At 34.7% G+C, this 15,861-nt stretch overlaps 1 protein-coding gene across 1 annotated transcript in view; it reads left to right on the top strand.

The window, feature by feature from the left end:
• NAV3 (neuron navigator 3) overlaps window positions 1–15,861 on the top strand; it is a 383,881-nt gene that overhangs the window by 341,933 nt on the left and 26,087 nt on the right. Inside the window, 9 exon segments of the mRNA XM_017872509.1 lie at window positions 1,870–1,991; window positions 3,020–3,040; window positions 3,718–3,890; window positions 4,197–4,262; window positions 6,098–6,251; window positions 7,425–7,599; window positions 12,475–12,572; window positions 15,107–15,202; window positions 15,462–15,630. Coding sequence (XP_017727998.1) covers window positions 1,870–1,991; window positions 3,020–3,040; window positions 3,718–3,890; window positions 4,197–4,262; window positions 6,098–6,251; window positions 7,425–7,599; window positions 12,475–12,572; window positions 15,107–15,202; window positions 15,462–15,630 — 1,074 coding nt within the window.

The following is a 15,861-nucleotide window of genomic DNA, read 5'->3' as shown; positions in this document are numbered from 1 at the left end:
TATTAGGAATGAGCTAGCAAATGGGAAATCTTTTTTCAAAAAGCTAATGGCTGATCTCAGCAAAAATTAAAAACCCAAAGAAATACCTACACATATTCTTCTATTGTCTATTTATATGAGTTCCATAAGAGGTGATTAAAGGATACCAGATTCCTTTATTGTTGAATTAAAACCTCCTACATGAATACCTTGATTTAGGTTTAGGAGTTGGTAATGTTTTAGCATGCAAAACCAGTTAATGTTCTCATCACTACTTTTTAAAATAATTTTAAGGGACGAATTCTAGGGATTCTAAAAAAAAAAAAAGCTCTATGTGTTTTCTTCCTATAAAATTTTTCACCATGATTGCCTTAGTAGAAAAATTAAGGGACTATTTGATATATATGTATATGATGATGATGTACATATACACACACATACATATGTATGTAAATACATATATTACATGTCTATTAATACATACATATTTATTATATGTTTTGAAAGCAACCAATTATAGTTTTGTTGCCATGGATCATTTTTACTGTTCAGTAAATCAGTCAATTGAAAAGACTTGATTTTATGGTACTAGTTTTATGAAAACTTTGTCAGCTTTAGAATAAATTTTGACATCTTACAACTTCCACTGAGATATTTTTGCTTGCCTAATCTGCCTTGATGACAATAAGTATATTAATGGAAATTGACTAAAAGCAAGTGTGACCTTAAGCACAATTTTGTAAATTTTCTTAGTGTCTCAGTAATACCTATACTAGTGCATTTTAGGTAGGAAAAAATTGTTTGTTTTATTTTTAATAACTGTAAATCTATAAGCTGCTTGTATAAAAGAAATAGATACCTTTAAACATGATTAAATATCAAATCCTGTTCTCTTCAAAATATCTTAACTAAAGAAGCACTGCTTGCTTTTTAGAAGTTAAGCAAGGCCATATCACATGCTGCATACATGGGAGTTAACACAATGGATATTAGAATCAGCCTAGGGCTGAGCCTGGCTCCACTATTTTTCAGCTATGTGACCATGTGAAAGTTACATTTAGTAATTAAACTCATTTCAGTGGTTTGCTTTAATAATAAAATTAGATACTCCGGGGCATATCAAGCATATTGTAAAACCTAGTTTTATTATTATTTGTTATTGGTGTTACTTTTACTATTCTGTAATAAGTCATGGGCAGGGAGTAGGGGTACATTGGAAGAATTGCACTGTTTTAAATATGTCCTCTGTTTAATTCACAAACTCAGTCTACCTAGGCTTTCTTTGGAGGATCTGCCTTTCATTGGCTGTTTGACTTTGGCCAAGTTACTTAACTTCTTTTCACTTCAGTTTCCTCATCTGTGAGATTATGTGCTTACATGACTTCAAGGTTTGTTTTGGCTCTAATATGGTATGATTCTATGAAATGGAAAGTTAATACATTTTAACTTTATTTACAGCTCTAGTAACTGTATTTGAAGCACAAATATTAAAAAGGCACAATTAATTCGCATTCTATTATGAGTTTCCATTTACTCCTTGAAAGTAATCATTCAGAACAAATCATTTTGAAAGAGCTCTTTGATCCAGGCATTCAGTAAAATCACTAGCATAGCATTTAATTTTAGACAAAACTCAGAACTAATTAAACTGCCAGGGCTGCAGACTTATATGAGATTCCCATTAAATCTTAATGTAGATAACTCAGTTAATTAAAACAAATATGGTTGTACTAAACTTCTAAAACCAAAACTGCATTGAAATTATCTGTACAAATCCTTGTTGACCTTTATTAGAGAACTTCCTCTTAAAAGACCTAAAAGACTTATTTGTTCAGATCAAGACTCTTCATGAGCCAATGTGATACTCTCTCTCTCTCTCTCTATTGCTAGATCTTCGCATCAGAAGGCAGCATTCCTCTGAAAGTGTTTCTAGTATCAACAGTGCCACAAGCCATTCCAGTATTGGCAGTGGTAATGATGCTGATTCCAAGAAGAAGAAAAAGAAGAACTGGGTAAGCCACCATCCTTCATCTAATTCAGAAGCTTATTAATGCATCATGTGTTAGGCCTTTTTCTTTGAGGCTTCAGTGATCTGCAGCAGTTTACAAAGTGCCCCATTCAAGCTACTGACACCTCAGATGCTGCACTCACCACCGAAATTGGTGTGGCATGTACTGAAAAGCATACATTTCAATGTTGGGACTAAACTTGGGTTTGAATCACCACTAGATCTAGACCTTTTGAGGGGCCTGAATTTTCTTACCTATAAAAGGATAGTTAATAGCAACTATATTTATTTGTGAATACCATTTATTCACAGATGTTATCTTGTTTTTCTATAGTATAACTATAGAAACTCAATAATATAGCCATAGAGTTATACTAAAGAAAAATAAGATAACATCAGTGAATAAATGGCTTAAAATAGGGGTTTATTGTGGGGGTAGAGATGAAGGAAAAGTGAAAAAATGATGATGATGATGATGATATGATGATGATGATGTTGATAGTGGTGTTGGAGGAAAAGGAGGAGAATGGGAGTCAATAAAGGGAAAGAAGAAACCATGAAACTCTCCTTCTGCCTTGGGAATCAACAGGGCTTACCGTGTGAATAGTTTCACCCTAAAAGAAATCAACCACATTAGTGTCTGCTTGATATTTTTAACCAAGAGAATATAGCAGAAGTATAGAAATGCACTTTAACAGAACTGTACCTTAAGTTTGCTAGAGATATAATTTATGATATTGATCAATAGCTAAATAGCCGAAGGGAAGATACTATTACTGCAAAAAAATTAAAAACAATGGAGTCAATGATTTCTTTTAATACCAAAAAAAAAAAGAGGTAGATTTTGAGTAAATACAACTCTTTATGAAATCCAGACATAATTATCAGAGGATTGTACTGGAGTGCTTTCTACAAATAATGAAAGAAATATCTTTTTGTCTTAAAAAATGTTTATACAGGTAATATTTTAAAATACTGATCAGCCTTCATTCCCTTGATTTGTAATTCCACACTCTTTCATGTTTCTGCAAGGTGAACTCTAGAGGAAGTGAGGTGAATATAAACCGTGGACAATTTGGCATGCATCTATAAAAAACTCTCCCTTGGCATGAATGCTATTCATTTTGGCAGTAGGCTTTTATACCTTTTAAAACAGATGACCTTGTATGTCTTTTCTTTGTGTCTTTTCATTTTAATCTCAAATTTTAAAGAGATGTCAAACCACTTTCTGAACAGAACTGTAGGGGATACCAATTCTGGTTTTGAGTAGTCTGGGATTGGAAAATTTGAATAGAAAATCACAATTAATGAAGTGTTAGGTGAATTTGGTTTCATTTTGCTTTTTAAGTTTGTACTGTCAGCAGGACATGACTTGATTGTAGCGCTCAAGTGGCCATTTAAAACAAATTGCCTTGAAGAGAGAAGCATTGGGAATGGAGATCCCTTCAAGGTACTTAGTTTTAAATGAGTGCTCTGACAGCCATGCCCTTGACCTTGCACTATGTAAAAGCCTTCCATGTTTGCGCTGCGCTGGATTAATACAAGAATAAAATGAACACACAAAACACGGTATCATTTTTTTTAGAGATACTGTGCTGCAATTGTTAATACTCTGCTTGTACATACTGACCCCAGGCAGTGGCTAGGATGGCATCTGCAAACTAACGCCCCAAAGCAAAAGCTCTCCAAGTGCAAATAGACAAGAAGGGTAATTTCTGTCCTTCTTTCAGCTGAGAAGTTCTTTCAAACAAGCCTTTGGGAAGAAAAAGTCCACCAAGCCTCCTTCATCACATTCTGACATTGAAGAGCTTACTGATTCATCCCTTCCAGCATCCCCCAAGTTGCCCCATAATGCTGGTGACTGTAGCTCAGCATCCATGAAGCCCTCACAATCTGCTTCCGCGTAAGTTGCTCCTTCTGCAAAATGCAGAAATATTTTTAAAAAACAATTTTAGATGAAGGCCATATTTATGTTCCAACTATATCTGTACCAATTATTTTCTGATTTTCCTTAGAATGATGGACAGCTTTAGTTTCTCATTTCATATTTCTCCTTCATTGATTTCTTTCATTTTCATTTTTCTTTTTCATTTTCGTATGTTACAATTCAAGTGTTTCTTGATCTCATTCTCCAGTTTTCTGAATCATGATTCTCACTTCTTTTCATGGGCATTTGTCCATGTATCTGTCTAACTGTATGTACATACAGGTCACCCCTTGTCTGGCCACCAAAGAAACGACAAAATGGCCCTGTGATCTACAAGCATAGATCTCGGTAAAGTGGAGTGTGATGCATGAAAACTGCAAAGATCCAGGTTCTAACCTAAGTAGAGTTTGCTTTTGCTTTTTCTAAAATCACTCACATGTATTTCAACAATAAATACCTTCTCTTTCTGTTTTTTCAACTAAAATTTGGTTTCCTAAAATCCACCTGCAATCCAGTTTTCTTTGATTCTGTTAGTTAATCTAACCTAGCCTTTTTATGATAGCCCACTTTTTGGTAGTACAGTAGCCCCCCCCTTATCGACCAGGGATACTTTCCAAGACCCCCAGTGGATGCCTGAAACCATAGATAGTACCGAGCCCTATGTATACTATGTTTTTTTTTTTTCTTATACGTGCATACCTACATATGATAAAATTTAATTTAAAAATTAGGCACAATAAGTGATTAACAGCAATAATATAACAATTACAACAATATTTTGTGGTAATAGTTATATTAATGTGGTCTCTATCTTCCTCAAAATAGTGTATTTTTTTTTTTGAAACAAAGTCTCTCTCTGTCACCCAAGCTGGGGTGCAATGTCAAGATCTCGGCTCACTGTAACCTCTGCCTCCCGGGTTCGAGCGATTCTCCTGTCTCAACCTCCTGAGTAGCTGGGATTACAGGTGTGCACCACCACACCTGGCTAATTTTTTGTATTTTTAGTAGAGACAGGGTTTCACCATGTTGGCCAGGCTGGTCTCGAACCCCTGACCTCAAGTGATTCACCTGCCTCGGCCTCCCAAAGTGCTGGGATTACAGGTTCGAGCCACCGCACCCAGCCCAAAATACTGTAATATTTTTGGACCATATTTGACTATAGGTAACTTAAACCACAGAAACTAAAATTGTGGATAAACTCTAATTGTGGGGGACTACTGTACAAGAACGAACACATTTCAAATATAGAAAAGTGTTCTGGTGAGATAATTATCTGTGTTGTTTACTATTTAAATCTAATATCCTTGTATGCCCATGACAACAACTAGCATAGAACTCATATAGAACAAGGCCACTGTGCTTTGCCTACATAATTTTATCATTTATGCAGAAAGGAAGAACATGTCACTGTCATTTTGTGGCCAGTAAACTAGTTCTCAGATTTTAAATGGAAAATATGTTACTTAATATAAAACAATTTTTTTGGCAAATTTCCTGCAAAGCTGTCCACAAAACAATAAAACAACACAAGGATACAATGTGTTTCCTTCAAACAGCCCTCAGCTAGCCTGCTAGTAGGGGTTGAAACCTGTGATTTAGCTGTGATCTCCTAAATCAGCTGAGCCTAATAGGAAGGTTATATAACTCACCTATTATTTAAATGTCCAAAAGTAATCTCTCTAATTTATTTTCTACAATATTAATATTGGATTTTTATGCTAACTTAAAGACAGTATTGTTTCAAAACTTTTTTGCACAATTTTACAAAAGAAATCAACATTTTAAGAATGTAATAACTGTTTTTATAAAAGTATAGTCACATGTTGCAAATAGAGGTTAAAGTCCCTTGAAAATGTTGAAATGAAATGTAGTAATCTATGACTTTTCTGCCTATAAATATCACCAATAAAAGCATTTTAGGATCACTTTATACCCAGTAATAGTAGACTGTTTTAAACTTTAAAAGTAGAAAAAAAAAATTGAAAGAAAAAGCTATTTCCGTTTTGAACCTGTGAATGCATAACTGTTTGTAAAACTCTTTCTCCTTTTCTCTAGGTTTTGCCAGCAGCACACCATATCTGTACCTGCTGGATAATATTTCAGTTCAGCCTTTAAAAGAGGCAGTGCTTTTCTTAATCATCTGGCTTCCCCAGACCACTGATTTTGTTTGTTTCCTTCTTCAGGATCTGTGAATGCACAGAAGCTGAGGCAGAGATAATTCTGCAGCTGAAGAGCGAGCTCAGAGAAAAGGAATTAAAATTAACAGATATTCGGCTGGAGGCCCTCAGCTCTGCTCATCATCTTGATCAGATCCGGGAAGCCATGAACCGGATGCAGGTTGGTGCTAAAGCACTTTCAAGGAATAAAATGGAGAAACAAACAAATAGAAAAAAAAATGCTGCTTATTCTGTTCTTTTGGTTAACACAGAACAAATTCCGCTTGGAAACCCACCTTAGAAATGTACTCTGTTTATTCAGTCTTTGCAACTCATTTCTTAGTACTGAATTGAGAATTTTGTCAAATCCAAGTTTAGAAGTGGGAGTGAAAACTGGCAAGCTGTATTCAAGAACCATTCAGGATACTGTACTAGTGATTGGATTCAGGTTGAGAGCTAAGTTTTTAGAGAAGCTACTGCAATTCTTGCTTCTTCACTTTTCCATCATTTACTTTTATTTTGACGTTTTTGCCTGTTCTTTTGAAATCTGATTTTCACATACTTTCACCAGTTTTCTATTGAAATACAAAAGTAATGAGGAAACTGTAGAAATTCAACACAAGCTTTCTGAATATGGAAATCAAAGTGATTTGGAATGCCATCTGTAAAAGTAAAGCTTTTGTATTTTTTTTTTTAAACATCCAAAGGCTAAATTCAGAACCAGTCTGTGCTCAGACTAAGTTTTCATTGTATTGTTGTATATGAGTAGTCACTTGGTACCACAGGTGACTGAAATAAGAAAAGCTCATTGCTGAGCAGATTCATCTGCCACTGTATATGTTCATCTAAAGGCTTTTGTTGTTTTTTATGAGCTTAGTGTCCCGATTGGAAGGAAAAAAAAAACTTTTTCAGATGTTAGATATGATTCTGGAGTGATTTTAAATAACTTTATTTACATGATTTTGTTTTGCTCTGTTTTCAACTGTCCACGGATTTATAATAATATTACAAATGGCATGATATGCTTGTAAGATTTTAACATCACCTTTAAAATGAGAAGTGTTATGAACGATTCCATCATATTTTCTTAATTCAAATGAGACCAAGTCTTGGAAAATTCTCAAACACATGCTTTAGTCAAAAAAATAATGATAAAATGTCAAATGGTTGGATTGACAGAGAAAAGGGTTAAATTTCCTTCTTGGGAAGGAAATCCTATTTCATATATTTGTTTATTTAATATATTACCATGTTTTGTTTAACAAACAAGCTAATTAACTATGATAAAAGACTCAGTGCTATTTTCTCAATCAAACCAACTCAATTTTTTTCATGTTTTCCATCTTCATGACAGAATGAAATTGAAATACTGAAGGCTGAAAATGACCGGTTGAAGGCAGAAACTGGTAACACAGCTAAGCCTACTCGGCCACCGTCAGAATCCTCAAGCAGCACCTCCTCTTCATCTTCCAGGCAGTCATTAGGACTTTCTCTAAATAATTTGAACATCACAGAGGCTGTTACCTCAGGTGATTTAGTGCACATGCTTGCTGAATCACAGCATGCCCATAAATTAACGGGTGGGAAGCCTGGAATTTGGAGAACTTTACATACTCTTTAAATTAAAATGTTATACTCTTATTCTCAGAAATAGTCCTATTTTGATCTTATAAATCTAGTCTACTTAGTTATAATTTTAAAAGCACATTCTCTATCCAAAAGTCAATCTTAGAGATATGTTCTTCAGAATATTTTTAAGAACTCACTTTTCCTTAGGAAGTGCTTTCTCCATGATTACGATGATGAAGAAATAATACTCTCAGTGATGATAATTTGTACTTATGGATATAATAATAACCCCATACAATTTTATTGTTTTAAGTGTGCAAAACCCATTTATAAGTGTAGCAGGCTTTATTTTCTAAATTTGACTCGATGACCCTGCATGATACTGCCCTGACAGAACATAATGCTACTCTGTCACCCAGTCTGCAGCTCTGTTAAATTTCCAACAAACAAAAAGAAGACAGTACTAGTGATGGAACAAGGGTACAGTTTTGATTCAATTGCAAATAGAAGCATATGACATAATGTCTTAATATCTGATGAACCATTCAAGCATGAAGTGTAGCTGTTTCTGTGGAACAGTTCATTGAGGAGAATCACTTCAAGGATAGAGAATTTAGACTAGGGAATATTTACATGAGGATCTGTGGTAATTATAAAGCACAGCCACCAGATGACACTTGGAAACCAGTAATATGTATGTTCCTAGCCAACATTAGATTCCATTATAGAATGGAGACAGTACACTGCTTGCCTTAAATCATACTAAAATACAGAAGGAGAAGGAGAAGGGAAATGACATGGCATGCTGATATTGATTACATTTCCGATGAGTCACACCTCTTCTAAAAAGGCAGAATGTTAAAAATTCTGCTATTATGGCTGCTCTTCATAGTATAAAATAATGGCCTTCATCTTATATGTAAAAGACAAGTGGGCACTCCCTGTACTTTAAGAAAACAAATTTTATAAACTTCTGGTGGGGATCAGAGGAAGAAAATAAATTCTGAGAATAAGCATCAAGTACAACTAATGTCAGAAGTCAAGTATAAAGCAAGAAATTTCAGAATTAAATGAACTTATAGATCATTAGGTAAAATAAGACTATGGAAGTGGATGGTAATTTGAGTGTGTAAATTGTACATAAAGTATTATTATCCACACTCAACAAAATATCCTACAAAAGAAAGAACCCGAATGTTTAAATGTATAGAATCTGACAGTTCTGAACAACATCCTCTATGTTGGCTTGTTGCTGATGGACCCGACAGAGAAGTGAAGTAAGATTTACCTCTCATAGTAACCAATGCATTTCTGGATTCCCAGGCTTGGCTCCTAGCAAAAGACAAGGGCCAGTACCTTAGAGGTCAGACTAATGGTAGGATTTCACTGCCTTTTATATAATTCTGTTTTATTTTATGAAAATATGGTAAGGTTTGAAGGAGGCAAGTTTAATACTGAAGGTGGTTTAGAAAAAAGACATATATAAAAAAACTTAATGTCTAGGAAAAATAGAACTCATAAAGATAAATATAAAATCAAAGAGTTTACATTTACAATTTCTATGTTTATTGGGCTTAACACATTGATGGCCATGATTAAGAATTTAAGGCAATTTTTTGGGAGAAGCCAAGTTTTACTTTTTTTAATACCTTTGTTCTTACCCATTCCCCAAGTTATTTTAATATATCTTATTTCCTTAATTATTTTCAGTAGTGATACTTAGGTCTGAACTAAAAAAAAATTAAATCACACAACTAGAATATTGTTTTCATTACTTTCACTCTTGTGTAGTGGGTTCAACACTGGGAAATCAAAACTGCCTTTATGCTGGGGCTTTTTAACAGAGAGACTTTCTAGGTTTCATGATTAATCTTAAGCAAAAGAAAGTAGGCAGGAGAGAGGATAATTGGCAAATATCTAGTTCCTGAAATATTAATTGCATGTTCCATGCATCCAGTAAAGACAGACGTTTGAGAAGTCTTCAGTTTTGGGCCAGAATTTTACTTAACTATAGCCAGAATGGCAGACCTCCTTAATTCTTTCTTCAAAATATAGACAGAGGACCATGACTTATTTTCTAGTAAAAAACAAAACAAAAACAAACAAACAAAACTACAGAAGCCTCTCACATTAAATTTGCAGTTTTTCCTGGAGTTGTTTCATCAGGTGACCATCCTGTCAATATATTCTGAACTGGAGAGATTCAGAGTCATGATGTGACCTGCCCACAGTCAATAGAAGGAGTTAGAATAAACAGAAATAATGGTTAGAAACGCAAAACTTAGTAAACACTGAGGATGAAGTGCTTTAAAAACATTATCTTTTATATTCTCGATAACTCTACCAGGAAGGTGCTATTTAAGCCCTATTTTACAGCTGAGGAAACCAAGACTTAGGAAAGCGACTATAACAATTTGTTCAAGATCATGAAACTAGTAAGCAGCAGAACTAATAATCAAACCCTGGCTTGGATGAATCCAGGACCTGGACTTTTCACTATTATGTTAATTTTGCTTTAAATAGCCACATAATAAAAGCAAAGAATAGTTATTCACTCATCTTTGGTAAATATTTATCCTACTATTGTCAGGAGAAATTTCATATTGTAAGTGTAGTTTTTAGAAGCAAATATGACATGAAATGAACATATAACAAGGCAAATTTAAGCAGCTTATGTGGATCAATAATCAGGCCAACCTCCTTTGCCATGGACTACTTAGCCATGTGTGATTTGGTCCTTACTTATTTCCATCCACATCATTTCATACCACTCCTCACCCTCCCCTTGTCTCTACAGTCCTGCTACCCCAAACATCTCTGTTCCTTTACCACACCCAGCTCACACATCTCAGGGTTTTGCACTTGTTTTTGTTGACTGAATCTTCTCCCCTGGTTCTTCACTTGTCTAGCATTCCTCAGCCTTCTGGTCTTACCTCCAAATACACTTCTTCAAGGAAGCTTCCAGGATGACCTATCTATGAAGAGCAGGCTCCCTTCAATTACTTTCTATTTCATTGTCCATTTTATATTAGCAGAGTGTGTAACCTATTCTGAAATACATACTCCAAAAAAAACAAGGAATTCTCTTTCTTTCTCATCTTGGTATTCATTCCCAATACACAGCAAAATTTCTGATACCATTTATGCTTAATAAATATTGGTCAAATATTTTTGAGCATTTATAAGTAATTAAGACAAGTACTAAAGTAATTTGATCATGAACTACCAGAAGTCTAGATGTGAACAGCCGATGGTAAACCATTCTAAACTTCTAAGAAAGGAGCAACGTAATTAAAATGACACTTAAGGAAGAGTTTTATTTTTGAGTGGAGCAGGTGAAAAGGTGAAAAACTATTAAGATGTGAACTTGGGAAAATAATTAAACTCCAGTGCTGGAGATTATCTTTGATGATTTAAAAATGTATTGCAAAGCTCTAAAAGTTCTGCAAGTTCTCAAGCTCTGAAAGTTGCTTTTAATTGTTATGATCTTAGAGTATTTTTATTGCTTACTTTCAAAATTACATATGCTTAATTATTAAGATAATAGAAACGATTTTATTTTTGGAAGCCATGTTATTACAGTGTTGATTTCTATGATGCTATAGTTATAACATTTTTTTCTATAAATCTATTGTCAGAGCAGTTGAGTCCTCTTTTCACCAGGAACATGTGCTTTTTAGAGTATAAGGGAGTTTCATTTATCCACAGAACAGTGTCTTAATATTAAGCATGGTTCTATGATAGTATTGTTATTAAAGGAAAACAGATATTTGTGATAGTTTGCCTTAATAATTCTCCAAATTGGAAATTAATCTGGCATAATGTATTTTGAAAGTTAATATTTAATTACCATTTAAAGGCTGATATTTTAAAGGTTAGCTAGCTTTATCATGGTTCTGTAACTCTTAGCTGGTTAATCGAAATACTATCTTGGTTTTGAAACTATCAGCATAAAGGATTCAGGAGAGCAATCATAATGCCAGTATAATGCCATGGTTGAAAGTCAATAACAGTACCTAATAATTATAAAGATAAGGTGAGTAGTTATATAGCTGGCTATGTCAAATACTTGAAAATAATTTCAGTTGACAGTCAATTTCAGCACCTTTGCATTTATAAATTACATGGATATTGAGCTTGGATATTTTAGATCGGATAGAAAAATCAGATGGCTTGTCAGTTTGTCATGATTATAATGGTGACTAAATATTACTCAGGTATTACTCAGACCTATGTGTAATAGAAAAAGAAACCTCGGCCGGGCGCGGTGGCTCAAGCCTGTGATCCCAGCACTTTGGGAGGCCGAGACGGGCGGATCACGAGGTCAGGAGATCAAGACCATCCTGGCTAACATGGTGAAACCCCGTCTCTACTAAAATACAAAAAACTAGCCGGGCGACCTGGCGGGCGCCTGTAGTCCCAGCTACTCGGGAGGCTGAGGCAGGAGAATGGCGCGAACCCGGGAGGTGGAGCTTGCAGTGAGCTGAGATCCGGCCACTGCACTCCAGCCTGGGCGACAGAGCGAAACTCCGTCTCAAAAAAAAAAAAAAAAAAAAAAAGAAAAGAAACCTCTTGTTTCCTCATCTAAATGCAGTGAGTGGCCCAACACTTGAGTGAAGATCTTTGCAAGCAGAAATAAATTCTTAAATTGAAACTTTAGCCCAACCACAGTAATTCATCTTCTTGAAAGCTGAGGTTTTTCAAACCAGTTAGGCTAGAATGGGGAGCAAATCCCATTGAAAGACATAAAACTATGAGGGAGAAAAGAATGACAGTAAACAAATCTGAGTTAATGTTACTCTTTTGTGTATGTCTTTCTTTTTAAAATTTGATAGATATTTTGCTAGATGATGCTGGTGATGCAACTGGACATAAAGATGGCCGCAGTGTGAAAATTATAGTCTCCATAAGCAAGGGCTATGGTCGAGCAAAGGTACTTCTTTAATCTTAAACTCTTTAATACTAACAAGGAGAATTACCATGAGACAAATGTATTTTATATGTGAATATTTGATCTGGTAAATATCCTACAACAATTGTGGATTGGCATTAGCTTAATATGTCATGTAAACATGAAAGGGACAATAAAGAGATGACATCATCATAGAGGTAGAAATGTGTGTTACATGTACCTCACATTCATTCACTGAAAACAATACTAACAGCCCTTCATTTCTAAAACTTTAAAACAAAATAGTTATTTCTTTGACAAACATCTTGTCTGACATATTCTGTTGGTTTCACTTATTGATTATAGGTAATGTTTATTATGTATGGTAACATGTCATTAGAGCTGTCAATATGGTATTTATACAAAGGGAAGACTGTAAGCTAAGTGAATATTCTAGAAATCAGAAAGATACATATTCTACTGAACTCAGTAGGACAAATTCCATTGATGTTACTTGTCTATTTAAGCACGGTCCAACATTTGCATTAAAACGTTGCCTTCAAATTGGCAATGTCATTCTGACTCTAACCCTTTCTTAAAACAACACCACAAACAAATTTTCAGTTAAAATTTTAGTTGAGTGGCCAAAAATACAAATTTCTAAGTATCCATTTTTTTTTACATCAAGCAAATAAAAATTCTTTAGAATTTCAAAATGAAGTACTTAAGTTTGAAAAGTAAGATAGCACTTGTGAATTCTTACCTTAAGTTAATGTTCCAAGGATTCCAATGCCATCAGCTTTCTGCTTGAGCGGCAGATGTATACCTACTTTTCCCAAGTGGGTCTTTATGTGAGAGACAGTAATACTCTTAGTGAAACATAAACTAACTTTAATTTAAAAGCAGCATTTTATAAGGTATTGCATAAGCAGTAATTTTAACTGGGTTATAAACACACTGAAAAGTAAGATTTCCTGTTCATAGTAATTCTAACAGACAGTGCCTTTGAATATTTTTTTTCTAAAAAGCTTCCATGAAAGTATTTGTCTTATTCTACCTAGACTTCCATAATAAAATAACAGACTAGGTGGCCTAAACAACAGAAATTTATTTTCTCACAGTTCTGGAGGCTAGCAAGTCCAAGATCAAGGGGCTAGCTGATTTGGTTCCTGGTGAGGGCTCTCTTTTTGCATTGCAGGTGGTGGAATTCATGCTGTGTCCTCACACAGTCTCACCTCAGAGTCTGTAGGTAGGGAGAGAGAAAGACTACAAATCCTGAATTGTTTACTTTACCCAGTAGTCCCATCATGAAAGTCCTACCATTATGATCTCATTTAATCCTAATTACCTCCCAAAGACCTCAACTCCTAATACCATCACTTTGGAAGTTAGGGTTTTGATGTATGAATTTTGAGGAGACACAAATATCATTTCATAACAATAGTAACAAAAATCACAATTGTCAGCTGTGGATTTCTCAACTTATTCTGCAAAAGATATTAGATTCTAACTCAGATTATACCTGAATAATGGTGATAACCATTTACCCTTATGGTGCTAAATATTACAGATTAAGAAATTGAGGGTCTGAGCCAGGTAAGTGATTTACCTAAGGTCACATTTCTTAATTAGGTGGTAGGTATTATGTGTTATAGAATCCATATCTTCTAACCCATGACTCAGTGATTATTCTACCACCCCTTAATGATAACATACTTGTTGACTAGAACCAGGATTATATGTCAAATATCTAATTGTATCTACTGGAATCATAATCACTATTTCATTAACCATTTCTGGTCATCATAATAGAGGCTCTAGATAGACTAAAAATTCTGAATTATTTACCTTTCTAATATATGTAGAAATTTCTCAAAATCCCATCCTACAAAAAAGATAGATTTGGAACCATTATTTTTATTATAAAATAATTACTTAATTGATAAAACGAATCCTGTAGGTTTCTCTGGCAAGGTCTTTTAAACAGGGAACTTCTGACAAAATCAAAATGGAACCTGTTTTGTAGGTATACAAATGCCTTATATTATCATAGGTAACACATTTTAAAGTGAGAATTGGATTCTGTATTAAAATTAATAAAACAACTGAGTCTTGGACTTATCAAAGATCAGATCACAAAATAGTAAGATACAGTTCTAGAATTCATATAATATGGTTCTGTTCTGTCTCTATCACCATTTCCCTCCTACCAAGCTTCTTCTCTTTACGAAGGTATCCACCTCTTTATAATGCAAGAATATTCTTTCAGATTCCTTCACCTTTGCCTTCTATAGAACAGGTCATGAATCAGTTTTCCTTGACATGCTGCTTTATCTCATCTCTTTCTTTCTTGTTGCTGTTGCTATTGCTGTTACTTTATTTGTTTGGTTGGTTAGTTGGCTGAAATATGTTTTATTTTTTATAATCCACCATGTATGTCTATTACTATAGAAGCCATAGGCTTAATAAATAGTTTAGTCTTAACAACAACTACATTAACTAATTTTAGTAGAAAACATAGTAATAAAAAAGATACATGGTTGGATTTTATCTTACTTTATATTGTTCTTATTTAGGATCAGAAGTCTCAGGCATATTTGATAGGATCCATTGGTGTTAGTGGAAAAACCAAGTGGGATGTCTTAGATGGTGTAATAAGACGTCTCTTTAAGGTATGTTGTGCAAGACACTCTAATATTAATTTTCAAATATGTTTAATTGTTTTCCCTAACTTTGATAGCATAGACGCATCTTCTTTTCTTCTCCTCAAAGAAGGAAAGCTTTCTCTTTGTGCTATTTGATGTTAACAGTTCTTATATTACACATTTCTAATATTCTTGACAACTAGCTCTATATCCCTGTGAGTTATATATTTGTTGTAGATGAGTTGAACCTCTGTTTTGACTTTATTTTTTGTGTGTACCATTGTAGGAATATGTATTCCGAATTGATACATCCACTAGCCTTGGTCTGAGCTCTGACTGCATTGCTAGCTACTGTATAGGAGACTTAATTAGATCCCATAACCTAGAAGTGCCTGAATTGCTGCCTTGTGGATACCTTGTTGGAGATAATAACATCATCACTGTGAACCTCAAAGGTAAAAATGAAAATAAAGCTCAAGCCTGTAATCCCAGCACTTTGGGAGGCCGAGACGGGCAGATCACGAGGTCAGGAGATCAAGACCATCCTGGCTAACACGGTGAAACCCCGTCTCTACTAAAAAAAAATACAAAAAACTAGCCGGGCGAGGTGGCGGCGCCTGTAGTCCCAGCTACTCGGGAGGCTGAGGCAGGAGAATGGCGTGAACCTGGGAGGCGGAGCTTGCAGT

This window comes from Rhinopithecus bieti, unplaced genomic scaffold (assembly GCF_001698545.2).
Source record: "Rhinopithecus bieti isolate Rb0 unplaced genomic scaffold, ASM169854v2 scaffold_5476, whole genome shotgun sequence".
NCBI lineage: Eukaryota > Metazoa > Chordata > Mammalia > Primates > Cercopithecidae > Rhinopithecus > Rhinopithecus bieti.
Note: the sequence above shows the minus strand (reverse complement) of the source record. Positions and strands in the feature narration are given on the sequence as shown.